General features: G+C 44.5%; 1 protein-coding gene across 6 annotated transcripts in view; it reads right to left on the minus strand.

The window, feature by feature from the left end:
• Positions 1-1,656: 1,656 nt before the first annotated feature.
• LRRC56 (leucine rich repeat containing 56) overlaps positions 1,657-26,421 on the minus strand; it is a 66,245-nt gene continuing 41,480 nt past the window's right edge. For 5 of the 6 annotated variants that reach the window (XM_054199730.1, XM_054199731.1, XM_054199729.1 and 2 more), the window contains 9 exons: positions 19,209-19,305; positions 18,604-18,801; positions 14,336-14,513; positions 12,004-12,204; positions 10,458-10,522; positions 7,847-7,977; positions 6,894-7,087; positions 3,719-4,085; positions 1,657-2,928 (listed from right to left, as the gene is read on the minus strand). In XM_054199730.1, the coding sequence (XP_054055705.1) occupies positions 2,736-2,928; positions 3,719-4,085; positions 6,894-7,087; positions 7,847-7,977; positions 10,458-10,522; positions 12,004-12,204; positions 14,336-14,513; positions 18,604-18,801; positions 19,209-19,305 (1,624 nt within the window). In that variant the 3' untranslated portion in view covers positions 1,657-2,735. Of the gene's footprint in view, positions 2,949-3,718; positions 4,086-6,893; positions 7,088-7,846; positions 7,978-10,457; positions 10,523-12,003; positions 12,205-14,335; positions 14,514-18,603; positions 18,802-19,208; positions 19,306-26,421 lie in introns of all 6 variants that reach the window. The other variant, XM_054199732.1, reaches the window with a different exon arrangement.

A 26,421-nucleotide genomic window follows, 5' to 3' on the forward strand; every position in this document is an offset into this window, starting at 1 on the left:
CCCAAACTCTGTCCTGCTGGGTAATACATCTGGAGATCCACCTTGGGAAAGCAATGCCCAAGAGCTAAGCATTGTGGCTTTGCTGAGCACAGGAGCATCCTTCTCTGGCCTCCTGCCCTGTGCTCTGGGCATGTGGACAGGAGTGCAGCTCGAATTGAGCATGCCTTCCAGAAAAGCATGGGGCAACCTGCTCACAAGGTCTATCTGCCAGCAGAGCTTTTGCTTTCCTGCACATAACACAGAGGTTCAAATGAGGAGAGTGGCATCAACAGGCTGCCCTGCAAGTGACCCAGGGCCCCCAGCTCTCGGCATTGCCGTTTTCTGCTGCAGCACAGTGCCACTAGAGTCACAGAGCTCATGCCAACTACTTCACTTCTCAGGCCTTCAAGTCAGCTCTGGACACTAAATCCCCATGGTGGCATCGCCAGGACACAGAAGCACATGGCTTCAAGCCCGTCTCACATACTCATCCCTACCAATACACACCTGAGAAGGTGCTGGGTCACCAGCTGATGCAGTGATCAATGGGTAGAGCAGACACCTTCTCCTGTCTCTGTACACACGTGCCACGCCACTATACAGCACGCGATTGCCTTGGTTAGGCCATCAATGGGGCAGAACTGGTTAGTAAGGGGTGGGGTGGCTGCTTTGAAGGTCACACACTGCCTGCACCCCTGAGAGTCATCACTGGGGTACCTGAAGGGAAGTTAAAACAGGAAACCCTGAGTTAAATGGTTTTGATGAAGCCCTCAGTGACTCTTACTTCCCACACATGAGGGCAGAGCTTTTTTTCTGACCATTTCTCCAAGCCCTCTCCCCCACCACAGAGAAGCTCCTTGCCCCACACACGTACAGAGCCAAGTTGTGTTTGCTGCGAGATGAACACCCGGGCGCTTTTGAGGGTACTTTCCAGATTTGTACCCAGAGTGTTGCATCTGCAGATGCGCACGTGCAGACCCGTCTAGCTGCCCCACTTTCCACGCACAAAAACTCACTTATGCTTTTTTTTCCATCCACCCCTTTGAAATCAAAGATGCAAATTGAGAAGGAGGCTCCGAATATTTGGAGAAGACAGTCCTACCCATCACCCACTGATACGACCCTGGCTACAGAGAAGGGCCTGATTGTCCCCAGTGCCGACTGCCAGCGAGGGCTGCAGACTTCAAGCAGGCGGGGAGGGCGCAGAGCATTTCTGAAAACTATGCTGCCACTTTCTTCTTTCTTTTACAAGGTCAGATTTTTTTTGGGTGATGGTCATGGTCAGTGACACTGGCAAAAAGTCAATTTTAGGAACCCATTTAGGGACACAGGGACTGTTTCTGGGCAACATCTGGCAGGAAATCCTGCCTGCATCCATAGTATTGCACAGAATCACATGCCACGTAGTTTTTAATGATTTTTGATGGATGATTTCCTCTAGGACTCACCAAAACTGGGCAAACTAGTTTCAAGCTCCAGACTGTTTTGTAGGAGAAAGTGGTGCAAGTATTACCATGATGAGATGAAGTTTGGGGCTTTCTCTATTATTCTGCTCCTCTACATTAAGCTGACCAGTAGAAAGGAGACATAAACCAATTCATTAACTCATCATGTAATTACTGTTTTATCAACTGATTTAAAAATATATATCTAACATAGTAATTTAAACTGGAAAAAAATGTGATGACGCTTGATTTCAGACTGCAATAAAGTTGTAAGGCACAGTCATTTGGATCAGCATCTCACAGTCTGCAGTCACTGAAACAAATGTTTTGAATCTCAACCAAATATAAAGCAAACGCCCTATTGAAAAAGCAAGAGATTACTCCCTTATTTCCCTGCCTTGTCTTTGCTGCAGCATTACTTAAAATTATCCAGTCATATGAAATTGGAAAGTCTATTTGATCTTAAAAAAGTAGAGGTGGGATGCCTGACTCTAAAGGCACAGGCAAGGGATGCTCTGACACCTGCTTAGAGCAGTCAGCTCTGCTAATGAAATTCCGGTATGCAATGTCTATCCATAGGACGCGAGAGAAATCCTTCCAGGTAGCTATGGAGCAAAGAAACATGTTAATACTGGGATGAGCCACTTGGTCAGTATTTGCTCCCCCAGCGATGCAGGCAACGAGAACCTCAGATGCCTGTGAATGGGGTGAGCTCTGGTGGGGGCATAAACTCTGAAACCACCCAGCCTTCCTGGGCTCTTCCTTGGGCGATGCGCCCCTCCCTTACACCCCGCTCCAGCCAACGCTCTCTCTTAAGCCCTTGGCTTTGTCCCTGGCAAGTTAAACATCCAGGACTGCAAAAGATACAGTGCGGTGCTGCTGCTAGGTCAGGCAGCTGAGCGTGAGAGGGAATGCCGTGTCCCTCGCCTCCTCCAGTGCACTCCACAAACTGCAGGCTCCACACTCTGCTTGGTTCAGCGTCCCTGCCTGACTCACAGAGCAGGGCATGGTGTGGATGAGAGGAAATACGTTAGGACTTTTCCTGTTTTAGTGCATGTAGGCTGCAAAAAATAACCACGTTTTTCTGTAATGAGAGGTTGATTAGCTCTTCTCTTGATCAGCGGGTGCTCTTTAAAGAAAGCATTTCTGGACCAGCTGTAGCCTTAATTGAGGCAAATCATGTCATTTGTTTGAACTGCTCTACTTGCACAGCTCTGTGTTTAGCTTGCACAAGAAGCTGAAAGATAGCATTGATCCTTCAAAACTGTGCTGTGTACATGGCTCCAACACACGCTGCCACCTGGGTATCTTCTAGGACCGGGGACTTTTGTTCTGAGATGTTGTTGAGGCAGCGGATCTGTCTGGCAATGACTGCAGCATGGCCCTTGCAGTCAGGGGCCAAGAGGCGTTCATCAGCCCAAACCTCTCCAAGGCTTTTGTGGATGAGCAGACAGCTGGCTGCTGGTGGTTGATCCCTCCAGGAGGGCTCTCATCCATGATGGGCCTGAAGAAAAGAGAGAAACACTGCAGTGAAATTGCACCCTGGGTCTGGATATCTGCATTCTCCCCACCACCTCTGCTGTCTCCTGCTCTGAAAACTGAACCGAAAGTTGCCAGCCCTGAGAGCAGCACAAAGCACAACAGCTTCCCTCACAAGGCATGCACTCTCTGCCTATACTGCTCTATAATGACCACGTTAACTTCAAAATCAAGGTGTCGTGTCACAATTCCTCAGCTTTATTTCTTCAAAGAAGCAACATGATGCTAATCTTACAATAAGCAGTTTCAGAAATAACCATGTTTTGGTGCATGTGACACTTCCCTAATGCCTACTTTATTTTCCAAAGCTGTTTCTAACATGAATTAATGGAAGTTTCAAGGGAAAAAAACTTAAGTAGGTTGTCAAGAACTTGTTCTGGGGTTCTTTGTCAAGTTGTCAAGAACTTGTTCAGGACCCAAGGAGAGTCCTGAACAAACGCCACTACAAGAGCTCTGCAACAAACATGGGCATCAGCCCTGCATGGGGAACATGAGAATGGAGCAGTAAGAACACAGGAAATTTCTGGGCTATTATTCAAGAAAATACAAAATTTCCAAGACTCAAGCTATAAGGAATATGAGAAAATGTTTCATTTAGCAGACAAAGGTAAACGTCAGCACAACTAAAAGGAGTTCTTTTTACAGAACAGGCAGGAGACTCCCGAGACAACACAGAAGTCTGCATGTTCCTGCTGTGAAGACCCTTCTGTTTTCCCCAGTCACGCTGCAGGCAGTGCTGCTGGCAGGGCGCATACCTGATGCTTATTGATCCAACAGCTGCTTGTCCTGAAATAGGACTTTGCCGGCCGGTGCTCCCAGCAGGCTGGTGCTGCCCTTGGGATCTGGAGGCAGCTGGCATGCTGCGCTGGCTCCGAAGAGCAAGTTCCTTGCCCAGAGGCTGGGCTGAAATTTCTTGATGACCCCTTGACTGGCATCGCTGTGTCCACTGCCTGTCCTCCTCTTGGCTGGGTATTTTTAGGCATCTTACCCTGTGATTCCTCCTTTGCCAGGGTCTTGCTGCAACACCCGTTACAGATGCAGGTGAAGGGCTTTTTGGAGGGGACGGAATTACACAAGAGTTCGCATTGGAGAATACTGCGCCTTCCTGAGCCTGTGATGAACCTGAAACAGGCAGGGAAACGCAGTGATTCAGCAGTTTATCATAGAATTATAGAACCATTTGGGTTGGAAAAGACCCTTGGGATCATCGAGTCCAACCATCAACCCCACTCTACAAAGTTCTTCCCTATGCCACATCCCCCAACACCACATCTAAATGAGTCTTAAACACATTCAGGGACTGTGACACAACCACCTCCCTGGGCAGCCTATTCCAGTGTCTGACCACTCTTTCTGTAAAGAATTTTTTTCTAATGTCCAGTTTGTCTTACTCCTAAACGACCAGAGAGTAAAAAGTTTTGGAGAAGGCTACGCGATGGAGCTGGGTGGGCAGATGCGTCCCAGGACATACAGTGATGCTGGCCTTGGTGAATTGCTTCCTCTGATAGTTGGGAGTTTGAGTTACTCAGCAACCTCCCTGCCAGTACTGCTGGTGATGTGCCAAGAGAACTAGACCTGTGCATAGCTCAAGAGGGACAGACCAGCTCACTGATCCTCTTGTTCTCAGGCAGGATCACACCTGCATCATTCCTGGTGAGAGCTGACACCCACTTGTTTTAAATACCTGAGGACCCCATCCAGCAATCTGAAATTCAAGGCACAGGAACAATCACAAATGAGTGGATCCACTTTTTTAAAATCAGAGGCAGAGGTGTAAGGATAAGATCTTGAGATTAGCCTTAAAATTATGGAAAGCACCTGACCACTAGAGAAAATATTGCACTACATGCAGGGCTGCTATCTGGCTGGTCATATTTTAGCCCATGTAATCCTCCAGAGCAACATAAAGAGAAGAAAAATCTTGTTGCTGATTTATGAATATAACGTGCATGCATATATGCTTAAAACCATTCTATAAATAGCAGGGATCTGATTGCTCTTGTCTATTAAAAGATCCAACTGTACCTAAGTGCCTGATGTGCAGGGTCTGGGGCGGGAACACAATCTAAAGAATGTGCCACCAAACCCAGGCCCAGAAAGTTCAGCTTTATAGCTCCTAATTGATGGGGATGTATTTTACTGCTTAGGTAACCACACAAAGCTGATATAAAATTTCCACTGAACAGTTTTCATCATACTATATGCTTTAAAAAGGCCTAAATTTCATAGGGTTTTTTTTTTGTTTTTAAGTAAAGACATTCTGAAAGACTAGTATGCCTGACTCAAGGGCCCGAAATAACACTCAGTGACTTCCAAAGAGTGCAGATTGTACGGATCTGATGCTGCAAACACTTTTACATGAGAGTGGTTCTGCTCAGATAACTTGTCCTTTCCTGGTCAGAAGGATTGTTTCCAGCAACAAGTTCTTTTGTGAGAAAATCATATTGGGTAAGACACACTTCTGAAGTTAAGTGTTGAGGCATTTAAATACCTCTCCAAATCTTGACACAGTCTCAAGTCACAGAGGTCAAGTGTATTTTTAACTGTGTTGCTGAATAAAGTCTATCAGTTGCTAAAGTTTTGTCAGATATTTGCTCTGCAAAACGTATATGTCTACTAGTGACAGAAGGCAAACGCTGCTGTGTTTGTGATTGTTTGAATCTTGGTTATTATGGCCAGCTGATTTGGGATCTGGGTCATCCTCCCCCCTCCCTGCCCCCCCACCTTAGGTAATACTAGCTTTCAAACTGCTCCATCAATCTTGTAACCAAATCCTAGCAGATTTGGTTACAAGATGAGCAGATCTATGCCCAGCCGCTCACTTTCATAGTCCTATAGGGCATGACACTGGTAGCCTTTGAGATGTTTGGGGCATTGTCTACTCAATCTACAAAAATGATGAAATCATAATAAATCATATTCAATCTAAAGAAATTATATTAAATCCATAAAAGATCAGATTAAATCTAAAGAGACCATGAGATCATAATCTAAGAGTTCTGCAGTCACTGGACAACTGGCCATTCCTTGAGATTTTTACCAACAGCTTTTGTTCTTTTTAAGAAGATATTGTTTATATTACTGTTAATACACAAAGGCTTTGAATAGTTTAATGATACTGCTGTTTTACCTAAACTATATTATATTTTTCCAAATTTTAATAGATCCATTTTTGCCCTTGAAAGAAATGTAAAACAAAACCTCACATGCTAATATTTATTGAGGCAAAAAAGGTGATTATTAACAATAGAAATAGATTAAAGTTGTACTTTTGTATGCTCCTCTACTTGATATGTATTTGGAACAACCATTATTAATGTTTCTAATATTCTTAAATATGATATTCAACAAGTAGTGAAGAGCAGGAATTCTACTTTCGTTCATGTAAATGCAATTCCAGAGATGCCTTTGGCTTTGCTCCTGAGTAAAAGAGCACGTTTCATTTTTCAATTCTTTACTGAATGCATCCCTTTGGTTGCGTACCTTTCCAGAATTCCCAGTTGCCCGGTTAAACCTTAATCATTAGCTCAGCCATTATTTCCACCAGTGCCAACTGGGGTAAAATATAGCTCAGTTGGAATGACAGTATTTTAGACTTACCTGGCATTGCCATAAATTAGTTACACAAGGTAAAAGACAGTGGCATGTCCTTCCACTAGATTTGATGCTATGCTGGTGTAATATCAGCTTTGTTCCTCTTAATTCTACAGATCCATGCTGAAATACATCAACTGATGGTCAACACAGCTGGCCACCATGTCCTGCCTAAAAACTGGAACAGATTACTTAGAGTCTGGCTCTGCAATGATATTTCCATATTGGTGTTCTAGAGCACAGAAGCCAGATCTCATAACATACCTATCTACAAAAGTTTAGTAGCATGTGTCACTACCCGATCTTAACCCTTCCCCGGAGGTTTAGGTCCAGTACCTGAAGAAGACTGGGAGAGACAGGAGTGGCAAGAAGAATCAAGTGAAATCCTTTCAATGAGGTCCTCATGACAGGTCTCCCTCAACTCATCTTCGCAGCTGTCACTCAGGCTGCAGCCTTCACCCTCCTCCTCATCACTAAGAGTTACCTTCAGTGCTTGGGCGGCTTTTTCTTGCTGACCTGTTTGCAGGCACCTGGACAACATCAAGTATCACACTGTTAGTTAGCCTTTGAGTTGTGAATATGTAGCCAGCCAAGTGCAGCTTGGCGTGGCCACACAGGCAAACACTCAGGCAGTGGATTTAGTCACACACTGTGATTTCCCACTTTCCTGGAGACACGGAAAATCGTTCTAAATGGATCATCCATCTAAGCTGCCTGTGTCTGATTATCTGAAAGTGTCCTAACGTTAATCAAGTGAAATGGGGCAGATATAAAATACTACACAGTGGAGTAAGCTCAGAGAAATAAAGCCAAATAAAGTAAAAACTTCCAAAGCCACTGTCATCTGTCTATGAGATGGGGGAATCTCAGCATGGCGTCATTTTCCTTTCAGCCTTTCATTTGGTTAGGCCAATACGATGGTTGCAGAAAACCACATCCACTTTCACTTCTTTTACTGTCTGAAGGTAGACACTGTCAGGGCCAAGAATGTCTTACCAGTTATGAAAAGTCATTTCCTTGCTCTTTCTAAGCAAGCAAGTCCACTCTGCCTATGCTGGTCTTCAGCCTGCTCTAGAGGGAGGTGAAAGCCTCCCCCAGGTTTCTTCCCCCTTGCCCACCCCGCAGATGGTCCAGCAGGGAGGACCGACTGCCACCGCAGGGACAGGGATGCAGGAGGGCAAGACTATTCCCCGAAACCGCCACCAGGTGGCCAAAGAGTTTATTTTATTATTACAGCAGAAAATGAATGCCTGTTTTATTGCACGACAAGATTTCTCCCGCAGTCTCACCGCTTGTGCTGCTCTCTCTGTACTCTCAGTTCAGGGGACACATCTTCCTGGTGCAGAGCTCCTCCTCTTCCAGACCTGCAAATGTTTTCTGTCCTCAGATGGCACAATTTCAAAGAGCTCACTGCAAGTGGCTGCAAAATGAGAGAAGTTATCTTGATAATCTCAGGAGCTCTCCCCAGCTCAATTTCTAGATTGTGGATTTTAGAAGGCATCAAAGTCCGTTATTAGTCCTGAGTTTTCAGATCACCCCTCACCATTTTCTTGCTCTTCGGTTTTAAGAAGCCCCACGCCCCAGTGGCATGCGTTGTTACAGCTTGAAGAACCCAGAGTGGCAGTAACAAAAATGTTGATTTATCTCTCCCTGGCATATAAGCCTGTAGCATCTATACCAATAAGCATATTAAGACCCATACCACAGAAGCTGCATCATTCCGCATGTGACCACAGTTCCTTTCCACATCCTAGTTTATAACACACAGTAATTCACTCGAATGTTCAAATTTGTTTCGGAAAAGCTTCCAGTGCTCGGGCAGTGGCAGCAGAGAGACAAGGGAGGGATACGTTTTTTCCAGCGGTTCTTTAACATCTGTTGTCAGCATTAATTGAGACTGCCGACAGCACAGTGATGCAGGTGTCCTGTGCATGCCATTTCCCTGATTTAATGCAGCCTGTTTAAACATACGCACATGCATCCGCGCCATGTTGAACCTCAGGGCCCACAAAAGCTAACCATGAATTCTATTAGGACAAGAGGAAATGGGTTCAAGTTATGTCAGGGGAGGTTTAGATTGGATATTAGGAAACATTTTTTCACTGAAAGGGTTATTAAACATTGGAATAGGCTGCCCAGGGAGGTGGTGGATTCACCATCCCTGGAGGTGTTTAAAAAAAGGGTAGATGTAGTACTTAGGGACATGGTTTAGAAGTGGTTTTTGTCAGGGTAGGTTAAAGGTTGGACTTGATCATCTTAAAGGTCCCTTCCAACCTCAGCAATTCTATGATTCTATGATGAGCCAGACTGCACCCCATTACACACACGGGTATCCTCTCACTAAGTTACTGCTGAAATGAGCAGGCTGATCTGCTGGGCTGGGGTACCACCAGACTGTCAAGAGGAACAAACGTTGCCTGTTTGTTCCGCCAATAGGAACAACCTTGAAGCACTGGAAGGAACTGGCTGGATGGTCGCATCCAGAGAGTGGTGGTCAATGGCTCGATGTCCAGATGGAGAGGGGTCACAAGTGGTGTCCCTCAGGGATCTGTACTGGGACCGGTGCTGTTCAGTATCTTCATGAATGACATAGACAATGGGATCAACTGCACCCTCAGCAAGTTTGCAGACGACACTAAGCTGAGTGGTGCAGTCGACATGCCAGAGGGACGGGATGTCATCCAGAAGGACCTGGATGAGCTAGAGAGGTGGGCCTGAGCAAACCTTATGAAGTTCAACAAGGCCAAGTGCAAGGTCCTACACTTGGGTCAGGACAATCCTCGTTATCAATACAGGCTGGGGGATGATGTGATAGAGAGCAGCCCTGCGGAAAAGGACTTGGGGATACTTGTGGATGAAAAGCTGGACATGAGCCAACAATGTGCCCTTGCAGCCCAGAAGGCCAATCGCATCCTGGGCTGCATCTAAAGAACCGTAGCCAGCAGATCCAGAGAGGTGATTCTCCCCCTCTAGTCTGCTCTCGTGAGACCCCACCTGGAGTACTGGGTCCAGCTCTGGAGCCCTTAGCACAAGAAGGACATGGACCTATTGGAGCGGGTCCAGAGGAGGACCACGAACATGATCAAAGGGCTGGAGCAACTCTCCTATGAAGACAGGCTGAGAAAGTTGGGGTTGTTCAGCCTGGAGAAGAAAAGGCTCCGGGGAGACCTTATAGCAGCCTTCCAGTACCTGAAGGGGGCCTGTAAGAAAGCTGGGGAGGGTCTGTTTGCAAGGGCATGCAGCGACAGGACAAGGGGCAATGGTTTTGAACTAGGGCAGGGTAGGTTTAGATTAGACATTAGGAAGAAGTTCTTTACACTGACGGTGGTGAGACACTGGAACATGTTGCCCAGAGAGGTGGTGGAGGCCCCATCCCTGGAGGCATTTAAGGCCAGGCTTGATGAGGCTCTGAGCAACCTGATCTAGCTGAAGATGTCCCTGCTTACTGCTGGGGGATTGGACTAGATGACCTTTAAAGGTCCCTTCCAACCCAACACATTCTGATTCCATGATTCTATGATTAGCGATCTGACTATTTACACTAACATCAAAAAAAAACTGCTGAAAAAAATCTTCTGCTTCACAGCTGTTATAGAAATGCCGTCAAATTTTGCAATCCTGCCTTGCGCTTTGCTCAGCCAGGATGATAGGAAATGTACCGCCAGCAGCCGATGTGTGATTTTCACATGTTCCTTTAAACTGATGGTTAATTGCTGGTAGCACATGGGCATCTTTGTGACATCAGGGCACGAGACTCTCCGTCCTCAAGACCGATTGTATGTTGGGGGGCTTTTGGGCTACAGAAGAGAGTGAGCCGCCACAAGCCACAGTGGGAGTTCAGTTTATCCCAGGATTTCTGGGGGTCACCAAGCAGGAATATGAAATACAAGAAAAACATACACCTAGCTTTTGCCTCCTTGCACGCAGGGCCTTGGTGGGGTTCCCACATATAACTTGACCGAATCCTAAGAAAAAAAAGGAAAAAAAAAAATTTTACTCCAGCGTTTAACAAATGGTGCTGTCAACATCAGTGAACATCATTTCCCATAGATAGGAAGATGTAATATTTCATGGCATAGGTTCACAGTGCCAGCTGGCATGGCCTGACACTGCTGCTAAGAGGCAGTTTCTGTTTCTACCAGAATCTTTCTCCTTCTGCTCCTGCCCTGCCTCCTCCACTGTGCTGGTGCAAACATTTGTGTGGCGACATGGTGAGTCAGATCAGGGAACAGATCCAGATTAAAACTAAATATGCTTTTAGGGTTTCTTTTTTTGTTTTTTTTTGCTGGGTTATTTTTCAGATGGATCTTGATCAGAATCAGGTTCCCCACGTGACTACGCAGATGCTCTTGCCAAAACAAGGGACAAGGCAGCAAAGGGGAAGGAAGCAGCAATAGAACATTGGGTGAAACTGTCTCTATCAGTACTGCTAGCTACCTAAAAGTGCACATGAAATTATGGTCTCATAATTTCTGTACTCAGTTTCCACGTATTTTTCCGAATGTGCATTTAGCTGTTTGCACTGCATCTAGTTCGTCATCCTGAGTCGTACCTACAGCAAGGAACTGAGGTGGGACTGGCATCTGAGAGAAGCAGCTCACAACACTGGGAAAACGAACACCATCTTCCTATCTAACCTGCACTCTACGGGCAGGTGGAGCTCCACCCTCAAGCTCTTTCCAGGATCCAGGGAAGGATGTCTTGGGAAGTGCTAAATATTGTACGAGAAGTGAACTCCCTTTCCATCCAGCTGTCCCCAGCAGCTGCTAACTTGGCAGCACTTTTGGGTGGCCAGGGCATGAAGGTCAGTGGTACACCCGTGTTTTGGGCTAGCCTGTAGATCAGGTATGTGGAGTCAAGGACCTGACTCCTCTTGCTGAGGGACCCACCTCTGGAAACCCAAAAGAAAGTGCTCATTGACAGCAGCAGTGCTGCTGCAGTGTGAGACGGCAGTACACAAAGTCTGAGCACATGACCCAACAGGGAGTGAATGTGCACCACCACACCTTTCTAGGGGACTACCTTGGACTACATTCCTATGACTGAACAAGATGGGCCCAGATGTGACTTAAATGAGCCCCAGCTAGGCTGACGTGTAACGTAAAGGACAGAGCAGGACAGCTTTTGATGAGGTATGAAAGGTAACTTCAGCAAGGGAGCACCACTGGAGTATGGGGTTGTCAAGAGGGACAGCAGCACATAACGTATGGGGGTGAGGGGCTGAGGAAAGGGAAGCCCAGATGACTTCCACCTTCTGCTCCAGGGGGAAATAAAGGAAAGCCCACACTAGAGCATGTGAGTCCCATGGAAGAAAACATATGCTGAACCTGATCTAGCAGAGGGATGGGTGGGTGGTATTCAAAGCACCCAGGCTTTCATCAGCAATAGTAATGTTCAGAAGGAGGTGGAGGTGTGGGAAAGAACAGGATTAAAAACCATACATTACCATGTGTCAAATCACTGGAGTCATCTTCTGTGAACAGCTCTTTAGAAACAGTGGGATCTGGAAGAGGACAACCACTGTACAAGAGGCGGGCACTGCTAGATCTCCCTGCATTAGCAGACCACTGCGCAGTTCCAGGTCTGGAAGTTGTCGGGGGTCTTGGGCTGCATCCAGTCTGCCTTGCTACTGCCCCAAGATACGGATCTAAGAGAGAGGTTTCGCCAGTGTAAGCATAGTCATGCAAGGCTTCAAACCACACCATCACCATATACTGTCAATATGGTGACTGCTTCTGCACACCCGGAGCTGTAGGGGACAGAAAAACATGTCGTTGCAGCTACAAAAAACATGCTGGAATGAGTCACACCTGGAGACAGAGGGCTTCCTGGTGCTGCACGCAGTCCCCCATAGCTGCCCTCTGCAGATAGAAGAACCTGGGGACCCCCAACTAAACCAAAGTCCCTTCCCACCCTCCTCCTGCTCCTGGACACCAGAGACTGGCTACTGGCTGAATATGGGGTCAGAAACCACTCTGTGCTCGCCATCTGCCTCTGACTGTCCCAGAGGTGGGCCTGGATATGTCCAGGGCTCTGCTCCTTCCCCTGCCTGCACGCCTAGGGTAAGAGTAAGCTGCCTCTCATTTGCTGCCCACCTGCTTGCAGGGGAACCACTGCAGGCTTGCCACAGGCACAGTCCAAGCCCCCAGTCTTAAAATATACTGCTTAAATGCCCAGGCGCAACGCAGATGGTGACGGCCACCTTACCGGAGCTATTACTCAACCAAATGCAAATCACGTCCCAGGAATCATGGAAATCTGGGAATGGCAGTAACAGATTTTTCCAGTACTGCCTCAGAGACAGATACTTCTCCACCACAGAAAGAAAGGCGAAAACCGAGTTTTTGTAATGCTACAGGGCAGGGTGGATTATACAAAAGCTAGCGAAGGCAGACAGAGCCTTGTCCTCTTACCTGTCCAACCACCGACTGTCCCAGGAGCACAGCACAGCTGTAAGAGCAGCATGTGCAGCCAACAACCCATAGGAGAGGGAATTTCATTTCAGTGCCTAGATGAATAGCGTGCTTTGTAAAGTGTTGAGCATCTACCAGCTCCACAGTAGAGCCATCAGCTCTGTAATAACATGGCCATTTCCTTAACAGCAGAGTGTTAGGGACCTTTAGAATATCTTGGCCATAATTGTTAATACAAACCCATGAAATACAGAGTGCATGAAAAGTACCTGAGTCAACATTGCTATAGGAAAGAAAAAAATACGCAGATGTCTGAACCTGACCATATGACCTCATCAGTTTAGAACAAGAATGTAAGTCTGCTTACACTAGGAAACAATACAAATCCACAATTTTGTGCTCTGTCCCTACTGTTTCTGTCAGCTCACTGTGTTAACTAGTTTTCTGAACCATAGCTGATGTTGCCAAAGCAGGATCACTGAAGGATCAGATTTTAATGGATTTTTTCCCTACCATAACTACTATTACAACTAATGATTTGGACCCACAGGGATTAAATAAATGACAAATGTATGTAGTTATTCCGAAACAAACTAAATTTTTAATGGAGTACAGTTGGCAGGCAAACCACAACTGGGGGGGCTGGGCAGCCAACTGCATTGCCCACACTAATGGGAAGGAACAGGAGCAGTTATAGGAAATACTTTCTAATATTTAATGGTAAGTGGTAAAGTGCATGTAGCATGATACATAAAAGCATGGACATTTGAACTATAGCCAAGGCCACAGGCAAGGGGACAACAGATTTATTTTCAAACCATTTACTCTCTACTAATGAATGTAAGGGACTTAATCACAGAGGCAAAGAAAATGGAACAGATCTCTTACAAGACCATACAATCTCAGTTGCTAGGATGATGCTACCACTGAAAGGTGGTGACTAAATCGCCTTTTCTATTATTAAATTGGAGTAGGAACTCCTGCTACATCCATGCTACATGGGATCGACTGCTACTATGGAAAGGGCTGTGACCAGTTGTTATTGAAACATTCCTTTCCAAGCTTTGCTTCTTCCCATCGTGCAGAATGAACGCTAAGTACAGACTCTCAGCTACCGCTGGATTTGCTTGATCATCGAGAAATCATCTGCATTTTTCTGATCTTGATGCCCAGTTTAGGAAAGCTTTCATTTAAATCCGCACTGTGCTCAATTCCAGCTTCCGCACTTCCCAAATGAAGAAGACAACATTCTTTATCCCTTTGCTATAATTAAACATTGGCTTTGAAGAGGGCAGCTTACTCTTCATCTTTCTTTTTCCCACATCATAACCTGAAAAATGAACCCTGATAGGAAACCTGACATACCTAACCATGAAACGTCTCCAGCTAAACCACCTTCCTTGATGGATTCCTTGATGATTAGCCAATCCTCATGCATCTTCTTGGAAGGAAGGAGAGCAGTCTGGCTTGCTGGTATTTCATCCAAATACTCCAAGTGGGGAATGAGTTTTTTTACTTCAGCTCTGTAATTATAATCTGGTTCCTGGAAAAATTGAGAAAGTGGTCACTTGAATAGTTCATTTAACAGACTGTGGACTTACACCAGCAGCACAGCAGTGTTCAATTTATATGACTGCCATATAACTTGAAATGCCTTCTGTGAGGCAAACCTATTCACCTCATTCAATGGAAATAAATACAGTCAGGAGTTTCATTTTACTGTGCTTTCTCCTCACATAATTTCTACTCAAATTGATTGTGAACACATCCTGAACAGAGCAAACACATGCTCCCCGCCCCCGAGAAAAAAAGGCTGCTTTGCTGTTTACCCACAGATGACTGGCATTTGTCTTTGTTATATTATGTATAACGTATAAAGCGTAGAAAGCCACTGATGCCCACAGAAAGCCTGGGCACTCTCAGCATTCAGCCAGCCTCCCTCCCTGCTTTTGCAGTTGTGTGGTTGCTGCATCAATACTCAGATGATAGGAAGACTTGAGAACATGTTATGAGCATTGCTACACCAGCTGATGGAAAAAGAAAGAGCATTTCCATAGATCATGTTTTTACGCATACCCATAAACCAGCTACAGCGAATGAACTGCACTGATTTTCTGGGGTAGTCTTCAGGAATTTGGTGTGTGATATCATACGCTGTTAGAAGCGATGGCTTACTTCAAACTACATTTTCTTCTGCAAGAGGCCGCATGCCAACAGCAGGTGCACAGAAGGCTAAAGCGAACTGCACTTGGGTTTCTTTTCTGTGTGCTGGAAAAACAACGTGATTGCTCCCAAGGCATAGGAACTCGGTGTGACAGCCATGGGGGAAAGCACGGGTGCAGCCCCCTTCTGCATGCATGGGTGGAACTGACATGTATAAAACGAGCACAAGCTAATGCCTGGGGACCTCTGAGCAGTAAGTCCAATCCAGAACATTGCAAACTAGGCTGTTTTGGTGGATTCTGGCGGTAGAAAGGCACCTTCACATGGCATCTTTGTCTTTGGGAAAACTTAGCAATACCTCAGGGTCAACTGGGTCATGCTGCTTTGCAATGGGAATATTTTTGGTTAAAATAGTGTCAGATTACAAAAGGCATCAAATGGTGATGGCGATCTCTTCTACTTAAAGAAAGTAGAAAGCAAAAGTGCACTGCTACTGGCAGAATATGAATGGACAGCTACCTACAAATCAATTACTTCATGCAGATAAGTGTTATGCTTTTCCAGACATTGCATGCAATATCAGAAAACCGCACAAAGCCAAGTCCTCATTCAACACAGAGTTGTCAGAAACAGAAATCTTTTTGTGGGACCTGGCTGGCTGTATGCTCCCTCCCTCTGCACGACGCAGCACTGAGGCTGGCAGAGGGAACTCGCCAAATAAAGCTCATATTTTTTTGTTGTTAAGAGGCAGACACCAGATTTCCCTAACTAAGCTTTTAATCTTAATTTAGAAAATGAGTCAACCAATCGCCATGCTACCCTGTACTACATGTACTCTGAACAGCGCCTGGGCTACAGCCAATTTCCAGCCATGTCCTGCTGGAGGGAAGCATCATGTTACGCTCATGTTACGTTACTGCAACAGAGGCTGCAGAATTTATCATCAGGTTGTTGCTCTTGGTTTAGATAACAGGGAAAGATGAGCTCATCTGAAAATCAAATTACAGACAGCAAACAGGCCATCTGAAGAAACAGCAGTAAATTTAGCTGGACCATTCCGTAGATTAAAAGTAAATAAATAAGAGAGCTTTTACAGAGCTGCAGCAACAAACTACAAGCAGGAGCTTGAGGAATTAGAGCTGGCCACCTAGGGCACACCAAAATAAGCCCTCATCTATTCTTTTCTATATTTCAGGTGGCTTTTCTATACCCTGAAGAAATGCAAACAACATAGCTGAAACCAAGAAAGTGACAAAGCCCATGGAGAAACTCTTCAGCAGCCGAAGGCAGGGCCAGCTTTGCAACCGCCCCAGGGCTAAGCAGTTTCTCAACATGGAGACTGGGTGTGAGACTACAGTGAACTTGCAGTCTGCCTCTGCTACAGCTCGGAGTAAAACACACCATCGTGTGGACCCCCTCAACAAATTCGGGCTGGCACAGGAGTAGAGACGGCCATTCAGCCTGGAGAAGAGCAGTAGGGCACACCACCACATACCACCCCTCTTTGAACTCCCGTTATGTGACAACACGCAGCAGCATCCCAAGGACTGATGTCCTCAGCTAAACAAACCAAGGGCAATCTGACATTTCTCTATTATAAGTACATTTAAGGCCCGATGATGTCAAGTTAAAAACTACGTCCTCCAGAAATACCACTTTTGTTGAGCGGGAATGACAAGGTAGCAGAAACAGACTTTCTATGCTGCTAGGATATACTACACCATTTTCATGGTAGGAAGCTATGATAAGGAAGTGTCAGAAGTTGTATCTGTCTCCATGGGAGTAAAAAGAGTAAGTAGGCACCCTTTGTCCGTCAGAAGCAGGCAAAGCTTCCTTACTGTAGGAATATGTTTTTACCTCTCAGGATTGCATCTTCCGTAAGGGAGAAATGTTAATGGAGAAATCATTTTGGTTACAAATAGTTACACGCGTGGTCTCTGAAGTATACTTCTACCAGTTCAAACCAGAAAGGCAAGTGTATGATATTTTCTTTTGGAAAATTATGATAGCTAAAGCACTACTTTCTGTGGCTCCTTTTTCTGAGAGATATGACAAAGCCAACAATTACATCTGAAAAATGCTAATAACTTATGAATCTAAAAAGTGAGAAGATTTAGAATATGTGCATGTCTACTATATGATTGAGTTTTAGTGATAGCATCTCTGTTTTCAAGTCTAAATCCAGGATGAATATCAAACCCAACCTTTTAAGCATATTAATGGCATGGGCATGATCACTTTGAAATGCACAGCGAACCTATGGAACATGGCACAGTGGAGTCACAGCGCCAACTCCTGCTCTGCTTTATCAGCTCTTTACAGTGCCATTGGGGATTGCGCCACCCTTAGTGAGTGCTGTGTGTGTGCGCGTAGGCCGGGGACCTTCCAAAAGACCCGGATGACAATATATCATGTGTTGGCCATAAACTGTCCTCTGATGATATGTATTAGACATTATGTGACCAAAATGAGAAAGAGTCTTATTCACCCAAGTTTTTAAAACTCTGATTTTCCTGCAGTTACCTTTTCAGTATATGCCAAGATGCTTGTTTCTATATCCCAACAATGCCTTTTTTTGAAGCAGGGGAAAGTGAGAGTAATACAACTCTGATACTATTCACGTAGAATTAGATCTCCCTTACCTATCTTGTTGAGTGCCCTGAAACCCAAAGCAGATCATGTATTTTTGTGTTTTCATCTTTGTGACACAGAGCATCTCATGCCCTCAACAAAATACCTCCACAGAAATGATTTTATCATTTCAGTACATAAGAGGTGGATCACTGTATTTTGTATCTTCAGGTTTTGATGAAGATCTTTTTGGTCATTTGATTTTAACCTTTCAGAGGAAAGGACAACAAGCAGTTCCTACAATACAGCTTTTCCTAGTTATCTCAAGCATCATTTTTCTGAGGGTTCAACTTTTGAGCATGGTGGTACTGGAACACTTGCTGTTGGACCAGAGAGCCTCCAAAAGAAATGCAAAAGCCCAAAGACAAATATCTAATGGAGACATTGCAATTGGCATATCTTGTAAGAAAAATATTGGCTACTTTCTAACCCACTGCAAGATCTCTACAGGGAGAAGGATCTGTACAACTGGGGTCTATGCTCTCCCTGGTCTGCCTTTAAGATGCCTGTTTGCACTGCAAGTAGGGAGAGGACAGAAGAGCTGTACGGACCAGAACAGCTGATTTCTGGTTTAATCCCATTCTCACATGTTAAGAAGGAACACATTGCTAGGAAACAGGCTTGAGTCTTTACTAGCGCTCCTTGTATTTCATTTGTGCTCATCTTGGAGACAGTACCCACGAGAGGATAAAATAAACAGAAATGAAAGATGGGAAATGCATCCCATGTCATCCCTCAGAATGATACGATAGGAAGATGCAGAAATGTTTCTCATTTCCAACTCAAACTAAAAAAGCACTGCCAAAAATTAACACAATACGTGCAAACCAAATTGTCACCTCTGCAGATTCTGCATTTGGCTTCAGACAAATAAGGTTGCCCTCCACTGTCAGGTGTCTCAGCTTGCAGCAAAGTCCCAGGTACTGCATCTGGCTGATGTCCTCAATATTGTTCCCTTCCAGGTCCAAAACCTCAAGATGATCCAACCAGGTCAGCTGGCTCAGGTCAGAGATATTGTTATAGGCTACGTAGAGTTCCTCAGCAGAAGTAAACAGAATAAATATGTAAACCACAGGCTTGCACAAGTAACACTCAAGCTTTGCAAAATCTTTTCTAGTATGTGAAATATTACATGGCACAATGTGAAATTAGCACGGAAGTGAACATTTTCCAAGTGTGGCTGTTGCCGCCTTAAATAACTAGGGCTAATATGGCAATGAATGCTATGCTGCATTGGCATCTTCAGGATCAGACTTGAATGTTACACCTCATTAAAAAAACCCCACAACTGTAGCATCTTTTAGGCTAACACATGCAATTCAAAGCATCCAACCAAAGTCCTTTAGAAAAACAAAAGGTGAGAAGAGAACAAAGACTACAAGTAAAGAGCACCAATTGAAGATAGTTTTGAGATCGTCATTTGGCAGGACACACCTATACTTACTTTTAGAGACCCGCAGGAAGAGATACCATCTAAATCTGAGAGCCCACAGTGAGCCATCCACAGGACACGGAGATGGGATAACGTGGTTCCAAGATCCCTTATAAAAGAAACAATTCAAGCTCTATTTGAATGGATGAAAGAACTCACAACTTGATTTTTTTTCGTAAGACTAGGTCACTGCTACTTGTTCAAATCTCACATTGTTTACAAGAAATGTCATTAAAAATGTTCACCATCAAAGGTGGAGAACAAAATTATACCCCTCTCTACCTCTCTCTCTTATAGACGTCTTTGTTCTTGTATGACATGTCACCCCATTTCAGTTTGATTAAGATTCTTCCAAGAGCTACATCATGGTAATTCTGTCATAAATTGCAGGTAATTGCTAAGAATTAAGTGAGGTTTGCTTATGCTGGCATCATTTGCTCTACACACATAACGCAAATTAACATATTGGAGCTTATCGCACAGTTGTCTCGCTCTGCCCTCTTATGGAGTTACCTTTCTTCTGATTTTGCAGTTGAAAGGAATAGCACTCTTGCTAAACAACATTTTTCGAATCATCAGAAAATTATAATCCTTTCCATCCCATTTTCCTATCCTTTAGGTCTACTAAAATATAAATAAGGGATCATTTGTATGAATTCCAAACTTTTGGGTCCTAACCCAGAAAAGCGCATACTGACCTGCTTAACTCCATGCATGTGTAATGTCCCACTGACATTGCAACAGTGCACAATACAAAGATAATGCAAAATGCAAAACCGGTAGCAAATTAAATTGGGGGCTTGACCACCTTCCATCTTTGGTAACATTAAGTCGCATAAAGTCACTGCTCGAACATAAACAATATACAACACTTTATCAAATCTCAAACCAACCAAAAGCTCAGAATTCTCTACTGTAGCCATGATATCAGACTATCTGAATAATAAAGAACTAAACAGCAGGGAACTGAATACAAGGACAGTTTATCAGAGGAGGTAGAGACTAGCATGAAGTTCCCACAGTCACAGCAATGGTTGAGGTTGGAAGGGATCCCTGGAAGTCATCTTGTCCACCCCCCCATGCTCAGGCAGAGCCAGTTGCCCAGGACCACATCCAAAAGCTAAAATAGTTCTTAAATAGAGATTCTTGGACTTCAAAATTGAGGATTAGCTATCTTTTATAATATCCATTTTTATAACATACATTATAATAAGTAATACATACTTTAATGCACTGTCTAAGGAAAATTGCAGAAGATAAAAGAATATGGTCATGAGGTCCCTTCTGATCTTAGAATAAAGGTAAAAGTTTCCTTACTCATGTCTTCTTTTTATGGACCATGGGGAAAAGAGCAGCTTCGCACTGCCCTCTGAGAACCTCTTGCAGCTTTGATACAGCTTTGGAGCAAAAACCCCCACAGTCAAAATTGCCTGCTTTGGGAATACTGCACAGCCAGGCAGTCCAAGAGGTCGGGAAGGAGTGCTTTTACAAGAGGGGACAGATGTATTCCTGTCAGTGTTTTTTTGTTTTTCCACCATCTGAAGATGGGAAGGGCCATGTCAGGAGAAAGCAGACTGCATAAGGCTGAATAAAGGATGAATGCACGGAAAAATGTCCCCAGGTGCCTCTCTCCTGCGATTTGCCAAATACAGGGTTGAACAGGAGTTTCTAGGGTGAAATGCAGAATTTTCACTCCTCTGCCTTCTGGGGAACGGTTTGCCCATGGGTGTCATTCAGACCTGTCTCACCTCATCCATCATCTGCCACCAAAGGGGTCCCAGGCATTGGGTGCCTCCGATCATCTCTTCCCTGGATGCTGCAGACCTAAGTAAGCTCACGATGGATACACCATACAATGTGTTTATGTAACATTTTATAGCCTTTGAAGTACAAGCAGTGCAGCTGATCTAATGGCCAGAACAAAGCAACTAGGGAAAATCTCAGTCACATGACATCTCTTTCCATCTAAGGCTACTCCTTCTTACAGGAGAAAACCCTTAAGTGACATAAACCACAGCTCCTCCGCTGAATTTTGTGCATCTAGGCAGCTTGCCCGTACTGACACAGGACGTCGCTGTCTAGTACAGAGACACAAGGATAAAGAAAGCCACACACACAAACTCCATTTATAAACAATACAGTTCCTTCTGCGAACTCGCTGCAAATTTACTTTACCTCGTCCCTTAGCTATCAGGGCAACGGGGAACACTTGCCATTGTGTCACTGTACGTGTGACCAGACAAGCCCCTAAAAAGATGGAAGTTTGTCACATTTCTTTCCAAGTACTTATTCAGATTTGTCTGACCTGAAGGATCATAATGTCCCTGTATGTCATCACATTCCCAGCCTTGAAGAAGATCTTCCAGGGACTATTTACGTTGTGCATATTTTATAAATAAAGCAAACACTGGTTCTAAGGCTTCCTTAAGGAACAGATGCCTCCCAAAGTAATATTTAAAGAAATTTATTATTAGATTTGCAAGCTGCGTGCCTATAATAAGAAAGAAATTAAATTAAATTACAAAAGCAGAACCTACCATCAACAAAGGCGAACACATCCATAAACACAAATATGGCATTAGGAGTAATGTGAAGGAATTACATTGCTCATTTCATGACCCACTTCAAGCACTAATGAGTTTTTCAAATTTCAGGCTAATTTTGGTGCAAAATTTTCTTTTCTGTAAACCACTCAACATAGGTAAAGGAAAACGGTCGCTCTCATTTTTGTATCATTGAAACAAGCGCTTCTGATAGACAGCTCTGTTTATCAGGCCAGCAAAACTGAAGACAATCCTAACCTGATTACTTTACATATGGTATGGTAATGTATGATTAATGAATTTTATTTTTATTTTTCATTTGCCTTGTACTTCCTAACTGAAGGTCTTTTGCCCCGGAAGGAGCTTTTGGTAATACGCTTGTTCCTAACGTTTCTCTCTATGTTTCAGGAAAGGGAGCTATCAAGCCAAGGCATTTTCACCCCCTGGCCCCCTAGAAGAGCAGTCCAGCTCTCACAGAGAGCAAGTGACTGCTGTCCCTCCTTCCCTGCTACCGTAGACAAGTAGCAGTGAGGAGAAAAGGCAAAGTGACTTTTTCCTCTGCCCAGCCTCCACCGCAGAACTACGCCGCAAGTTAAAGGCCGGAACAAAGTTCCCCTTGCTGACTCTGGGGTTGTGCTAGCTGCTGGAGGAGCCTAAAATCCTGGGTCATGCAGTCACGTTTTGGCCTTGCAGATCTTTACTCCCGCATTCGTGACGAGTCACCTCCAGTCAGAGATGTTATCACAGCAAAGTACATCTGCAAATATTTTATTCGGTAACTAATAAACTAATCTTCTGGAAGCTGCGTGAATCACGCTGCAGCATCAGAGAAAACTCCCTCATTAATTACTACACAGATAATTGCCCCCGCGAGCACGGCTGCTGTCAGGTGAGACAGCAATGTAACTCAAAGCAAGCTGCTCCCGACAACTGCATGCACCTGCATTTCTGAAAATACTTCTGAAATATTCTGGCTACTGAGAAGAGAATTTAAGAGCTTTCCACAGATGGGAGTGCCTCCAGCCCCACTGCATCTGGCACGTCCACCTTCGAGGGGGTCAGAGCAAAGCGAGGGGTTGTGTGAGCACGCACGACCGCCATGTGCGTGCAACTGTGCACACCGGTATGTTTTCATTTATGTTAAGTGCAGAGGGTCAGATCAGCCCAAAACGGGGAGATGATTCTCATGGCTTTTTAACAAGAAATGGAATTAATGGGAATCTGCACTCTGACAACAATTTACCAGGGTAAATTATTTTAATATAATAATAAACTCTTAGTAAAAATTTACCAGGGTAGTAGGAGAGAAAATCCACTATACAGATAGTGTAACACAGCAATCCCCCCCAAAATAATCACTGACTGAGACTAAAATTAATGAGCCACATGTCAGAGACCAGAACCCTCCTGTATTAGGCATGATATAAATGTACAGAAAATGACAGCAGCTATGCCAAAAATAGGGTAGAGGATATGACTGAGAAGTTTGACCGCTGAAATAGGAAAAAGATGAGACATTGTACAAAGCTGGTAGCAGTTGGTCATACTGATGGGCAAACAACAAAGAGCATATAGAAGGAACCAGAGGGCACTGTAGAGGAAATCACGGAACTTTTCAGAGTCGGAAGGGACCTCTAGAGATCATCTAGTCCAACTCCCCTGCTAGAGCAGGATTGCCTAAAGCACATCCCTCAGGGCTGCATCCAGGCGGGTCTTGAAAGTCTCCAGAGAAGGGGACTCCACAACCTCCCTGGGCAGCCTGTTCCAGTGCTCTGTCACCCTCACCGTAAAGAAGTTCTTTCTCATATTTGATCGGAACTTCCTATGTTCCAGCTTGTGCCTGTAACTCACATTAATATACACAATGGATAATTCAATTCCAGTGGACAAGTGTCCCATCCCGAGTGACGTGGAAGCTGGTAACTTTACAGAAAGGGCAAGGAACTAATAGGCAAAGCAATTATATATCCTGCTCACTTCTGCTACGGTTCACACAGGTCAGGTTTGAAGCAGAGAGACAGAGCATGGGGTGGGAATGAATACGTCATATCTTTGGTTGTGATAAACAGAGGGTTACAGCCTTTGAGGTTGCCAAACCAGTGTCCTCCAGAGTAATTACTCCATATGCACACCTACGCACTTGCCTGCAGAACACACACTGAATACCAAATCACGTTTTTAGTATCCAAAAGCGCCCAGAAACCAACATAGACTTCCCTAGTTTCACCTTGAACCCACAAACTTGCATTTATAATTATTTTTAAAAAGTAATATTAATAAACTGAAGGGTTTGAAACCTGGGTTACAACTATCTCCAGACACTGCTGCAGGGATGGGAACTCATCAAACAGCTCTGTGTTCCTGTGAGGGTCTTGGCAACACCCTTCCCACTTGTGCACGACCATTTAGGATTTTTTCCCATGAAATTTGATGCTCCCATCTTGTCATCACTCCCCAGACTGGGGGGAGAGCACAGGGGCAAGGAACAGTTTGGCTTACAACACCTAATAACAAGTTTGAGAAATAATAACGTGTTCTTCCATTAATCCAACATCCTCGTTCTTCAGGGATTTATTTGCTCCAGCCAAAATTTTACTGGACTGAGACCAGACCTAGAGAGCCAAATCCTGCTCTTGGTTTCACCACAATAAATCTTGAATTGCTCCACTGAGCTTAAGCTACCCAGTAAACACTTAGAACAGCACAACCCTGAACACATCCATCAGCTTGAAAACCATCATTTCTTTTGGAAGCTGGTTTCGAATCATTCACCTAGAAATAAAACACTAAATCCACTGAACTTGCAAACAGTATCTCAAAGCACACACGCATCTGTTGAATAAATCTTCAGTAGCAATATATCTAAAATAGCCATTATTTTGGATATTATTTCTTTTTAAAGGTTGCTCTGAAAACGAATGCACTGGTATTCTGAGAGATTTAGATTTTAAAAGAGTGACCAAGCTACAGTCTTACAAAAGAAAGGAGAAAAAAACCCCTTCTCTCTGATCTACAGAAATCAAGTTGAATTTTATCAAGCCACACTGTGATAACAATGATCCAGTCCGTATGTCAGCACACAATGGTTTGGTTGTACAGATAATTCTGACATCAGAAGCAAAAACTTTTAAAGCCTGAACGGCGCTTAAATCAGTAACATATGTACTAATAGGAAGCTTACATAATAGTTTCATTGTAGTCTCAAATAGCTGTAAAGTATTCAAAATTGTAAAACTGATTGTATGCATGTGTTGCTCATAGTTGATCGAATCCATGACGCAGCCCCCAACTCTGCGAGCGGCGCTGAGGCCACGTCCTTATGTCCCTGCAGGGTCCTTTTGCAGTTGAACAAATGTCATATGAATGTGAAGGCCTGACTTGCTTTGCAGTATGGCAGCCTTCTTTGGTTTTGTACTTCCAAATTCAAGTAGCAATTATGCTGAAAATCGTTGGCTTGGGCCTCCTCTGTGTGCACCTCACCCAGCCATGGCACGCAGGTTGCCGTTAGCACCTCACGCTCCCTTGCGCAAGTGCGAACCACTGCCCAAGGTGTAAGATAATAAGAATCACGTCCCATCTTTTGCTGCCAGAAGACAGCTTTTAGGCTGAAATGAACCTAATATTCTGGCTTCCTTCTCAACTGTGCAACTTTTTCACAGTAAGGTTTCCTAACCCTGTTGAGACACGTTGTTGGAGACTTCAAAAACTAAGCAAAAAGAGACTTTACGAGGTAATTCTCAACTCATAAACTTAAACACCTCAGAGGAAGGCAAGCGTGTTTAGGCTGAACAGAAAGCATGCACCTACCAAAGGTCTTTTTAAATAACAACCTTGTCTATGAAATTCTGTTTTCATAACTCCCTTTTACATGCAAATGAAGAATTTATGTGTGAATGAAAAGTTATTGTTGCCAGTAGGGTGTCTCTGTTGTCCTATCTTTTTGAGGCAACCTTCACATGAATAAGAAGCTCTTTTCCAAATGGGCTGCAGTGCTGATGCTACTGGCAATATTTCTCCCAACAAAAGGATTTCACTGTTTTATTCCAGGGTGGGTATTTTTTGGTTGGTTGGTTGCTTTTGTTTTAAGTTTCAAGTTTGGAAAGGGGCAAAGGTTTAGCATATTGCTTTTTTTACCTGTGGATCTCTGCTGCACACTTCACTGACAGCAAAATGGATCTGTGGGGAGGAAATGCAGCTCCCCCGGTGCTGCGCAAGGGGTAAATCAGGGAGAGCATTCAGGGTTTCACACTTTGTCCAGCCTGCAACCCTGCCTTCTCAGCTTTGTTACACCGAAGTGAGAGCAAGCTGCCGCAGCTTTCGTGAGCTTGCTAAAGCAAATTGCGATTATCAAGGAGCCACATTCTGGCCAGCGCGTTCTGTAAACCGAAAGCCTGAAAACAAGGACTGGAGACTACCTGACTACAGCAGTCAAAAACACAAACCATTCAAGGCAATTTGATTGTTGTCCAGGATTGGAGCCAGAGACCACACTGGCGGTCCTGGTACAGTACTCGAGCTCTGCCACAGACACGTCTGGGACCAGTGCTTCAACCAGAGACGCTGCATAATAATCCTTGCTCCACTCCAGTGCCAAACCTGCCCCTGCCTTCAGTGGGGCTAAGATCCCCCCTCCAGTACCAGCTGGCGAAGATGGCAACTGGAGACAGACGACAACAGAGGAA

The sequence above is a fragment of the Rissa tridactyla genome, chromosome 4 (genome assembly GCF_028500815.1).
Source record: "Rissa tridactyla isolate bRisTri1 chromosome 4, bRisTri1.patW.cur.20221130, whole genome shotgun sequence".
Lineage (NCBI taxonomy): Eukaryota > Metazoa > Chordata > Aves > Charadriiformes > Laridae > Rissa > Rissa tridactyla.